Source organism: Ammospiza caudacuta, chromosome 34 (genome assembly GCF_027887145.1).
Source record: "Ammospiza caudacuta isolate bAmmCau1 chromosome 34, bAmmCau1.pri, whole genome shotgun sequence".
Classification (NCBI taxonomy): domain Eukaryota; kingdom Metazoa; phylum Chordata; class Aves; order Passeriformes; family Passerellidae; genus Ammospiza; species Ammospiza caudacuta.
This window is the reverse complement of record NC_080626.1, coordinates 1,245,379-1,257,361: the sequence shown is the minus strand read 5'-3', so window position 1 is coordinate 1,257,361 and position 11,983 is coordinate 1,245,379. Positions and strand designations below refer to the sequence as shown.

Here is an 11,983-nt window from a genome sequence, read left to right as displayed (position 1 = left end):
ACTTTGAGGGACTGAGTCTGATGCAAAGAGCAGCAAAGCCCCAGAGGCTCATTAAAGTCCCTGTGCTGTGTCTGTGCTGCTGAGCTGGGCCGGGCTCCTGGCCCAGAGGCAGCTCCTGGCAAGGGCAGCGCTGCAGAGACACAGCTCTGGCCAGGAGCAGCTCCTGTGCACAGCCCAGCAGGGCTGGGGCACTGCCAGGGCCCCTCAGGGACACCAGCAGGGCACAGACAGGGCTCACAGGGGCTCAGAACTGGCAGGGGCTGTGGGATGGCCCTTAGGGGGCTATGTCACAGCAGCACCTCTGTGGCTGTGTCATAGAGGCACAGAGCAGCTGGGATGTCAGCCAGGGGCTGTGTGACAGCACAGAGTGGGCTGTGTAAGGTCACAGATTGGGCTGTGACATCACAGAGTTTGTTGTGTGAGGTAACTGAGCAGCTACATTGTCATAGAGGGGACTTTGTGACATCACAGAACAGGCTGTGAGATCATGGCATGGCTGCATGACATAATAGAGCTGGCAGTGAGGTCAAAGTATGTGCTGTGACCTTACAGAGTGTCAGTATGACATCACAGAGAGGGTTTTGTGACATCAATGAGGGGCGTTTTTACATCACAGAGGTGGCTGTGACATCACAGAGTAGGGTGTGAGGCCATAGAGCAGATCCTGCCATCATAGAAGGTGGCTCTGTGACATCAGGGAGTGGGCTGTGACAACACTGGGTGGCAGTGTAACATCATAGAGGCTGTGACATCACAGTAGAGATTGTGAAATCATAGAATGACTTTCTGACATCACAGAGACTTCTGTGACATCACAGAGCAGCTGTATCACATCATAGCGTGGAGTCTCAGAGTTGGCTCTGGGACATCACAGGGGCAGTGTGACATCACAGGCATCTGTGTGACATCACAGGGGCAGTGTGACATCACAGGGGCAGTGTGACATCATGGGTGGCTGTGTGACATCACAGTGGCACTGTGACATCACAGAGGCTGTGTGACATCATGGGGGCTGTGTGACATCACAGGGGCACTGTGACATCACAGGGGCTGTGTGATATCACAGGGGCAGTGTGAGGTTACTGGGGAGGTCACTCTGCCCTGGCCCCCCTCACATCTCCCCCCAGAACAGTCCAACCCTGCTCATCCACAGCAAGGTCCCCTATGCCCCCGGGGTACCCCCGCACCCAGCCCCGCAGCCTCCCCCAGAGGATGTTCCACGAGATCGACCCCAGAGCCTGACACGGGGACAGGGGGCCGGGGCCCTGGGGGTGGCACAGGGGGACAGGGACCCCCCGGCAGCGTCCCCGTGTCCCCCAGGGCCAGAGCCTGGGCCAGGGCTCCTTCACCCTGTTACCAACGAGACCTTGAGAGTGCTGAAAATTCCCCAGCAAGGGATCAGCAAAAACCAGACTGAATATTAAGGGACAGCAGCACAAAGTTCCTTGGCAAGAGTAACTCTGCTCCTGACTGGACACTTCAGGCACAACAAGGAAACAAAGCAACAACAAAACCAAACAGAATCCCAACAATCAAACCAGAAATTTACTGAGAACTGGGGCTTTCATTCTTAAGGAAAAGAACTGTCCTTCTTATCTAGGTGCCCGTGGCCAGAATTGGGATTTCACCTCCAGTATTCCCTATTGTGACAGAGTGGAGGAATTTCTTGGCTCAAGACATTTCATGTGTGGGGAGTGTTGCAGTGTGTTGCAATTTCCTGTTTTAAACTTCCCAGCCCCTTCCTAGGTGTGGCAATATCTCTCTTCCCCTTCCCTCTCACCTCCTGCTGGGCTGTCAATCAGTCTTAACATTCCAGCAAGGCCATCATGTGGTTGGTCAGGTTCAAAAGATGCCCCTGTGCCCAGAGGTCATTGGTCTGTCTGGGTGTCATCGTTGCCTGAGACCCTGCCCCTCCCACCTGGTTGGTGGCTCACCTGTCCCTTCCCTCCCCCTCCCCCCGGAGCTTAAAAAGTCACTCAGGCCATGCGGTCGGGATTCTGTTGGAGCTGTTACCTAAGATTCAGACGTCTGTGACCATGGAATAAACTCTTGATATTAACCCTCCGGCAGAATCTCTCTCCTTTTCCTCCTCACCTTAGCCTCAAGCCTTCCCACCTGAGGCAAACTGAGTTTCTACAAGCCTGGACTTGTTTCGGCACTCAGCTGCACCATCCAGCCAGCCAAAAGTGTCTCTGAGGTGAAACACCACAGTTGCCGCCTTTGGCCCAGGAGCAGGGGTCAGACGAGCCCAGGCACAATCTACCTGGTAATATTGGGATCTTATTCCAATAGGGGACGAAGGGGCAGGTCCAGCCCTCCCCTGCCCTGGAAGCCCTGCCCTGCCCTGCCCTGTGACCCCAATCCCCCCAGAGCCTCTATCCCAGCCCAGCAGTGTCTGCCAGTCCCTGGCACAGCACAGGCAATGCTCCACAGCCACCTCTGCAGCCCCAGCCCAGCTCCTGAGGGACCAAATGAGCCACAGTCCCACCTGGGGGAAGGGCCCAGGAAGACCAAGGGGTATTGAAGGCTGACCACAAGGCAAGCACTCATCTTGACCCTACCTCCTCTTGGAATTTCCATCTGAACGCTACTGGAATCCAGGAGTTGGTACCTCTGTGTATGCTTCTCTGTATCCTTTTTGCCTCTCTCTCTGAGCTCCTGAGGGACCAAATGAGCCACAGTCCCACCTGGGGGAAGGGCCCAGGAAGACCAAGGGGTATTGAAGGCTGACCACAAGGCAAGCACTCATCTTGACCCTACCTCCTCTTGGAATTTCCATCTGAACGCTACTGGAATCCAGGAGTTGGTACCTCTGTGTATGCTCCTCTGTATCCTTTTTGCCTCTCTCTCTTTCTGTCCTTTTCTTCTATTTCGGTCCTTTTGCAAATTTGAGTAATGTAAAATTCAAATAGCTCAGAGTTTGTGAAATTTAATGGGCCAAGTCAGTGCTTTAAGAAGTGTTTTGTGTTGATTGAATGTCATATTAAATCTTTTGCCAAATATTCTCTGATTTTCTAAAGTTACCAGTAAAGACTGTTTTGTTGTTTTGAGCTCCTGAGGATCTCTTGTTGGTATTTCTCCAAGAAGTCCAATTCAGAATACAGAAATGAATGTAATTCCTTTTAAATATCTCCTTGACAGAGTTTTCTACTGGATGGAAGTCAGGGCTTGTGTACCCTGCTTGGCACAGCCTAGGCGGGGCTTTCCCAGCCCCATTCCAGACTCCATTTCCCAGCTGGAGCCGCTGGTGCCTCTGAGTTGTGCTGCCCCAGCCCCAGGGACGCTCTCCTTGTCTGCCCATTCCCCCATGGTCTCTGGGCAGGGATGGCCTCAGTGGGGGCTGCTGACATCCTCAGCACCTTGGAGGCTGCTGCTGAATTTTCCAGCTCCAGAGGCTTGTTCAGCCTTCAGCTCTTCAGTGCAGGAATTCAGTGTCCCAGGGCTCATTGACATTCAGAACAGCTAAACAAGCTAAGCTTCTGGGAATAATTTGATTTAATTAATAATTTGTTCAAATCAAACGTGTGGTTAATTAGTCAGATTTCAGAAGCCAATTCAATGTGAATACCCTGAATTTAAAAAAACAGCAAGAAAATTTCTTTTTAGGTCCTGTAATTTTTTTTTACTAGTAATTCATTGAAATGTGCAATCTCCAATTGACATTGAATCTAAGTACCTCCTCATGCAGTTTGACTGGGTATGAAAATCAAGACCTTTCATGGCTGACAATCAATCAGACTCTGTCCCTACACCCACCCCACCATTTTCCCCATCCAAGGCTTGCACTCAGAGCAGCCTTGTGCAAATCTGAGCTCCCTCCAGCCCACACTGGACCTAGCCAACAGACCACAGTTGAACAGGATATATCTTAATAAAAATTACACCATTAAAATAACAATCACACAATTCCAAACTCTTCTCTGAGCTATGTGCAATGTCCCAGCATGTCTGATGAGTCCACTGTTCACAACTGATTTGCATATTAAAATTGATTTTTGACTAATGTGGTTCTGTGATAGATATAAACACAACTGAGTTCTTGTATCAGGATTCTTGTCCTGGACTGAGGACGGAACAGCTCAAACAATTCCTGATTTGCAAATCTATCAGTGGTAGATGGAGAAGGGAGGTCAGGCTGCTCTTGGTGTTGAGGAAATGCTGAAAGCAGCCTGACTCATTTCATTTCCTCATGCCCTGGCTGATCTCCCCTCTTTCCCCTTCCACCCATTGGCTTTGTCTCCCCCCAGCCCCTGGTGAAGAGCCTGGCTCTGTGTTCTCCATCCCCTCCTGGCTGGCACTGCCAGGCTGGGATGAGGAGCCCCTCAGCCTTCCCTGCTCCAGGCTGGACCAGCGCAGCTCCCTCAGCCTCTGCTCACAGCCCAAGGGCTCCAGCCCCACCTTGGAGGCCTTCCCAGACCCTGCTCCAGCTGCCAGACATCTTTCCGTCCCTGGGCAATCCAAACCAGGCCACAGTGACCTGGATAATCCCAGTCCTTACTGTCCTGGTCACACAGCCCTGGCCCCTTGTCCCCTGTCAGGCTCTGGGGTGGATCCTGTGGAATATCCTTTGGTGGAGGGTGTGGCTCCAGGTGGACCGTGCTGGGCATGGACAGCATTGGAGTTGTTGGGAGAAACTGTGAGGGGGAGCTGGGGCAGAGTGACCAACCCAGTGACCTGACAGCCCTGCTGGGATGTCACACAGCCCCTCTGGGATGTCACAGAGCCCCTCTGGGATGTCACAGCCTGCTCTGTGATGTCACAGACCATTCTCCAATGTCACACAGCTGGTCTCTGATGTCACACCAGAGTCTGTGATGGCGTAGTCTGCACTGTGATGTCAGACCTCTGCCCTGTGATGTCACAGCTGGCTCTGTTATGTCACAGAGGCAGTGTATGATGTCATAGCTCTCAATGACCTCACATAATCCACTCTGTGATGTCACAATCCACTCTGTAACCTCTTGTTACCAGATGATCAATTGTCTCCACCAGGTGAGCTGACCCCTGGAGCTTGTTCTCCACAACCCCAGGCCTATGGAAACTTCACAATGCTCATTGTGTGAGAAGGGGAACTGGAAGTTCAGCAACCTCCGTGTCCTGCCAGCTCAGCCAGGCCCACCGGAACATTGGGTTCCACGACCACCAGGGACCACCAGAGAGCCCCCAGTACATGTGTGAAGGGGAGGGGAAATAAGTTAATGATATTCGGGAAACGATTGTCACATGTGTGTTTAGTCCAGGACAATCAATGAATATGTATGCAAAATACAGAAAATAAAGAGAAACTCTCCTGTACTCAGCATGCATGGCTTTGGGAGGAGCTATCCCCTGTTCATCCAGCTGAATAAAGAATGCTGCTTCTTAATGCTACACTGGGGTTAAGGAGTTTTCTGTTTTACTGAATTTTTGGTAACACTCCCACTGCCAAGGAAAGCTCTGTCTGCTGCTGTTCACAAACAGAGAAGGGCTGGTGGCAGATGTGGGGCTCAGAGGCTGCCTGGGGCACAGTGACCATGAAATAACCAAATTTTCAATATTCTGTGAAAGAAGGAGGGGCAGTAACAAAACTTCTACACTGGAATTAGGAAGGGCAGACTTTGGCCTGTTTAGGAGGCAGATTTGGGGAATACCAAATCAGGTACTGATTGTTTTAAGGGAAACAGCCCTTAAAAACAAATGGGGCCCAGGAAGGATGGACATATTTCAAGAAAGCAATGTTAAGCAGGAAGCATCAACATTTGATAGAAGCTCAGGCAACTTAGGAAGTGTTTAAGGGTGTTGTTAGGTCATGCAGAATGAAAAGCTGAGATGTGAAAGCTCATTTAGAACTTAACCTGGCCACTTCTGTGAAAAATAATAGGAAATGTTTCTATAAATAAACTAATAGCAAAACATGGGATAAGGCGAACCTCTACTCTTTATTTGATGCAATGGAGAATATAGTAACCAAAGATAAGGAAAAGGCTACACTACTTAACACCTTGTTTGTCTCAATTTTCAATATTAAGACAGGTTGCCCTCAGGACAAGTGATCTCCTGAGCTGGTAGATGGGCACAGGGAGCAGAACAGCCCCTGGAATCCAGGAGGAAGCAGTGGGTGACCAGCTGAGCCACTCAGATGCTCACAAGTGTATGGGATCAGACAGGATCCATCCTAGGGCAATGAGGGAGCTGTGGATGAGCTCCGCAGGCTGCGCTCCATCATTTACCATCAATGCTGGCTCAGCAGGGAGCTCCCAGAGGACTGGAGGTGCCAGTGTGAGCCCATCCCCAATTGCTGGAAGGAGGATCTGGAGACCTCCAGGCCTGTCAGCCTGACCTGGGTGCCCAGCAAGGTTATGGAACAGATCATCTTGAGTGCCATCACAGGGCACCCACAGGATGGCTGAGGGGTCAGAGCCAGCCAGCATGGATTTAGGGGTGGCAGGTCCTGCCTGAGTGATCTGATCTCCTTTTATGACCAGGTGACCCACCTGTGGATGCAGGAAAGGCTGTGGATATTGTGTGCCTGGAATTCAGCAAAGCCTTTGACACTGTCTCTGACAGCATTCCCTGGAAAAGCTGCAGCCCATGGCTTGGGCAGGTTCCCTCCTCGCTGGGAGATTTAAGAGCTGGCTGGAGGCTAGGCTCAGAGAGTGGTGGGGATGGTGCTGCACCCAGCTGGTGTCCAGGCAATGGTGGTGTCCCCCAGGGATCTGTGTTGGGCCCAGTCCTGTTTAATATCTTCACTGATGATTTGGGTGAGGGCATTGAGTCCACCATTCACAACTTGCAGATTGGCACCAAGCTGGGTGTGAGTGTGGATCTGCTGGAGGGCAGGACAAGAAGACACAGCCTTAAGCAGCACCAGGGGAGGTTCAGGCTGGAAAATAGGAAGGAGTTCTTCACAGAAAGGGTGAGTGAGAATTGGAATGGCTGGCCAGGGGGAGGTGGCAGAGTCCCTGTCCCTCTTCAGTGGCACTTAGCGCCATGGTCTGTGTGACAAGGCAGTATTCGGGCATTGGTTGGACTTGATGATCCCAAAGGTCTTTTCCAGCCTATTTGATTCTGTCATTCTGTCATAATTGGGACACTCTGAGGCCATTGTGACACTGCAAGGCCTCATGGAACTAAGAGGACCATGGTGACACCATGCAGCCCCACAGAACCAGGGGTCCACTGTTGTGCTCTGGGGCCAAATGGAACCAGGCAGTGCACCGTGACACTCTGGGTCCTTGTGGAACCACAGAGGCCATTGTGACACTGCAGGGCCTTGTGTAACCAAGGGGTTTCACCATTTTGACACTAGAACACCAAGGAGACCATTGGGAGACTCCAGGGCCCAGTGGAACCAAGGGGCCATTCTGACACTGCGGGGCCTCATGAAACTAAGGGGACATTGTGACAGTGCAGGATCCTGTGTCACCAAGAGGCCACTGTGACACGAGGGGGCCTCAGGGGATCTGGAAGAACGTTGTGACACTATGTGGCCTCGTGGAAACAAGGAGTCCATTGTGACACTGGGGGGACTTGTGGAACTACAGAGACCATGGTGACAGTGTGGGACCTCATGTACCCATGGGGCCATTGTGACACTCTGGGGCCCCATGGAACCAAGGGGCCACTGTGAAACTGCAGCACAAGCAAGAACATGTGAAGCCCCATGGAACCAAGGAGTCCATTGTCACATTTTGGGGCCCCACGGAACCAAGGAGACCATTGTTGCTCTGCATGGTCTCATGGACCCAAGGAGAACAGTGTGACAGTGCAGGGCCTTGTGTAACCAAGAGGCCATTGTGACACTGAGGGGCGCCCTGGAAGCTAGGACATCTTTGCAGATGACACCAAGCTGGATGTGAGTGCTGATCTGTGGGAGCATAGAAGGGCTTTGCAGAGAGACCTGGACAGCTGGATTGAGGGGCTGAATCCAGCAATTTCAGGTTTAAAAAATCCAAGTACCAGGCCCTGCAATTTGGCCCCAGTGCTATAGGCTGGGGATGGAACAGCAGCCAGGCAGAAAGGGACCTGCAGGGACCTGCAGGGACTGATGGACAGCAGGCTGAACATGAATGAGCCAGCAGTGTGCCCAGGTGGCCAAGAAGGCCAATGACTCCTGGCCTGGCTCAGGAGTGGTGTGGCCAGCAGGAGCAGGGCTGATGTGCCAGCACTGATCTGCCCCCAGCTCTGCACACAGACATTGCTGCTGCAGCTCCAGAGAAGGCAACAAAAGGGCATCTCTGCAGAAAACTCTGCTGGGACATCCTTTACTTCCTTTAAATACACCAAGAGTGCAGTCCCCCATTGACACAGTCTGTGGCCACAGGGAACGTGGAGAGAAACAAAATGAGAAATGGCGCAAGCAATGATGTTTCTTTGTGGACAGAATGGAAAAACTAAAAAAAAGGAAAGAAATCTCCAAAATGAAACCAACAAGAAGTATCAAAAACTAGTTTTATTACAAGTGATTTGCAGAAATTGACCAGCAGTTTAATGTTCCTGAAAGCACCCAGTCATCAGTCTCCTCACAGCAGCCTTGAGCTCCTGGTTCCTCAGGCTGTAGATGAGGGGGTTCAGGGCTGGAGGCACCACTGAGTACAGAACTGACACAGCCAGATCCAGGGATGGGGAGGAGAGGGAGGGAGGCTTCAGGTGAGCAAATATGGCACTGCTGATGAACAGGGAGACCACAGCCAGGTGAGGGAGGCAGGTGGAAAAGGCTTTGTGCCGGCCCTGCTCAGAGGGGATCCTCAGCACGACCCTGAAGATCTGCACATAGGAGAAAACAATGAACACAAAACAACCAAATAGCAAGCAGGCACTAACTGCAATTATCCCCAGTTCCCTGAGTGAGGAATTTGAGCAGGAGAGCTTGAGGATCTGTGGGATTTCACAGAAGAACTGGCCCAGGACATTGCCATGGCACAGGGGCAAGGAAAATGTATTGGCTGTGTGCAGCAGAGAATAGAGAAAGGCACTGGCCCAGGCAGCTGCTGCCATGTGGGCACAAGCTCTGGTGCCAAGGAGGGTCCCGTAGTGCAGGGGTTTGCAGATGGACACATAGCGGTCATAGCACATGATGGTCAGGAGATAAAACTCTGCCGCAATAAAGAAGAGAAAGAAAAAGAGCTGTGTAGCACATCCTTTGTAGGAGATGTTCCTGGTGTCCCAAAGGGAATTATGCATGGCTTTGGGGACAGTGGTGCAGATGGAGCCCAGGTCGCTGAGGGCCAGGTTGAGCAGGAAGAAGAACATGGGCGTGTGCAGGTGGTGGCTGCAGGCTACGGCGCTGATGATGACGCCGTTGCCCAGGAGGGCAGCCAGGGAGATGCCCAGCAAGAGGCAGAAGTGCAGGAACTGCAGCTGCCGCGTGTTTGCCAATGCCAGCAGGAGGAAGTGGCTGATGGAGCTGCTGTTGGACATTTGAGCTGTCTTGGCATGGGGATCTGTAAGAAAAGTAATCATGGAACAGTTGGGTTTGGAGAGGACTTTGAATATCCCAGCACATCTTGGGGGCACTTTCTCCCCACTGCCTGCCCAGGGCTCTGCTGCCTGGAGCAGTCCCTGCCAGCAGCTGCTTCCCTGTGCCCAGGGCTGGGCCCTGCCAGTGCTGCCAGAGCCCAGCCCAGCCCTGGGGGCTCAGCTCTACCCTGAAGACCCCTCCCAGCTCTGGCACTGCCCAGGGGATACTCTGGCTCTGCAGCCTCTGATAGGAATGTCAGAGCAACCCTGAGGAGGCTGGAAAAGCGACACTGATGCTGCCTCAAAGGGGCCCTGTGCAGATATCTGTCACTGCCTGCTTTATTCAGATCTGAGACAAAATGTTTTTATTATTCCATTCTGAACTGAGAGATGAAAATCTATAGGCTCCATCCAGGCAACCCAGAGCAGTATATTAAAAAAGCAGGATTTTCGCTTTTATGCAGCCCCTGCCTTGCTATGCTCCCTGCATATTGTACATGGAAATGTGCTGCAGTTAAATGCCATGCTAAGAGCAGCCCTGAACAATGCAGCATCCTCACCACAGAAGGAGAACACTTCGAAGCCTTACCAGCTGTCTCCTCCCACCCAGATCTTGTCCCCCAGTGCTGGCTGAGAGCATTCCCTGGCAGCAGCAGAGTCCCTGCCCCAGCACAGTGCCCTGGGCTGCAGGACCCTGCTCTGCAGGACAGCCCTGGGCACCCCTGGCTGCTCTGCACAAGAGACAATCAGAGAAAGTACTCACAGGGTCTGTAGTCATTGGGATGTTCCAGTTTGAGGAGATGGCTCCAGGAGCTGCAGCTGCATTGTCCTGCAGCCAGAGGTTCCTGTGCCAAGGGCTGGCAGTGATTCTGCCCCAGGCACTTCTCCGCCCCTTCCCAGCCCTGACTGATTGAAGCTCTCTGTGCCTCTGAGCTGTGCTTGGGGTGGCTGCAGGCAGTGCCCCAGTCCTGCTGGGCTGGCAGAAGAGCTGCTTATTAAGAGAAATGTGCTTTTGAAGCTCTTCTTGGTTACCAGGAACTGCCTCTGTGCCAGGAGCCCAGCCCAGCTCAGCAGCACAGACACAGCACCAGGACTTTAATGAGCCTCTGGGGCTTTGTGCTGAGGCCATGAACATCAGTCTCTGAGAGGGAGCTGAAGAAACCTCTCCAGAAGTCCAAGTCAGAATCCATCTCCAAAGTTTCTTAGACTTTTAATGGGTCCCAGTGAGGGACATGACTGAGAAAGTGTCCCCAGGCCCCAGGCAGAGCAGAGAACTGGAGGCAGTGATGACAGGTGGGGACAAAGAGAAGCCAAGTTTTGGTGCCCTGGGGCACAGCAGGGTCCATGCCACCAAGGGCTGGAAGGAGACACCTTGTCATTAGGCCCTGGGGCCTCCTGGCATAGCCCCAGCCAGGCTGGGCGCTGTCACCCCCTTGTCCTGCCCTCAGCATCCCCCCTAGCCCACATCCCAGTGGCCTCAAGGATCTGCTGGAAGGAGTCCCTGGGGAGCCTTGGCCAGGAATGGCCCTGGGGGCTCCTGAGTGCTCCCTGCAGGTACTGCAGGTTTTTCAAAGGACTTTGGGTTTGGCTTTTGCCTTGGAGTCTCTGAGAGGTTTGTGTACTCATGGCCTCCAATTATCTACTAAAGTCCCTGGAGAGGCTTTGTCAGTAACAACACTCAGTGGGGGTCATTAATGCTTCAAGGTACTTCAGTTATTTTAAGGTACTTGGTGTTGCCCTTTGGATACAGACTCTGTGAGAGGTTTGTGCAATCATGGCCCCAATTATCTATTTTAATGAGTCCCTTGAGAGCTTTGTACTGACATTCAGTGGGGCTCATTAATGTTTTGAGGTACTCAAGGTTTTAAGGTACTTTGGATTTTTCTTTCTCCACTCTCCATCTCTGAGAGGTTTTTGTGCCATCCTGGCCTCCAATTCTCTCCTGCAAGGAGTCCATGAGGAGCCTGTGTTGGAGAGGGACCTCAGTGGGACCCATTCATGCTTTGAGACACTTTGGGTCTTTCCTCTGACTTTGACTCCTGGAAAGGTTTGTGCAATCTCCTCTCAGGCCCTGAGGTTCAAGGGCTCAGTTTGAAATGCACCTCAGAACTCATTAGGATCAGGCAAGTCCTGCCAAACCATGGCTCTGCCTTGATTTCCCTCTGGTCTGGAGCAGTTCATCAGGAAGATTTCCTTTTACAGTTACAGAGAAATGTTTCAATGAGCTTCTAAGAAATATGTAATCCTATTTTAAAGACTGTATTTTATTACTTTTCTCTTTTGAGAAGAGGTGATTGCAGCATTCCATTCCTGATATTGATGTAGTGCTGCTCCTAAGGAGGTCTGGCCATGTCAGAAGAGTTATACATTGGAACTGGAGTCCATTGTGGACAGCCATGCCTCAGATTCCCCAACCCCATGTGAGACATGATTTTCACTTTCAATATTTTCAATGGTTTATTAAGTCCTTATCAAAATACAACAGAAGGTTCTTGATTTTCATATCTTTTCAAATACAACAGAAGACTGAATAAAGAAAAGAATA

The 11,983-nt window shown here is 51.8% G+C and overlaps 1 protein-coding gene across 1 annotated transcript; it reads right to left on the bottom strand.

Annotated features, from left to right (window-relative positions):
* Positions 1-8,466: 8,466 nt before the first annotated feature.
* LOC131570439 (olfactory receptor 14J1-like) lies at positions 8,467-9,423 on the bottom strand. Its single transcript, XM_058822801.1, has one exon. The coding sequence runs from the start codon at positions 9,397-9,399 to the stop codon at positions 8,467-8,469; it is 933 nt and encodes a 310-aa protein (XP_058678784.1). The 5' UTR covers positions 9,400-9,423.
* Between the last annotated feature and the right edge of the window lie 2,560 nt (positions 9,424-11,983).

What these genes read in the sequence shown, in the direction of transcription:
- LOC131570439 (XM_058822801.1), bottom strand. Translation starts at nt 9,399, where the DNA reads ATGTCCAACAGCAGCTCCATCAGCCACTTCCTCCTGCTGGCATTGGCA.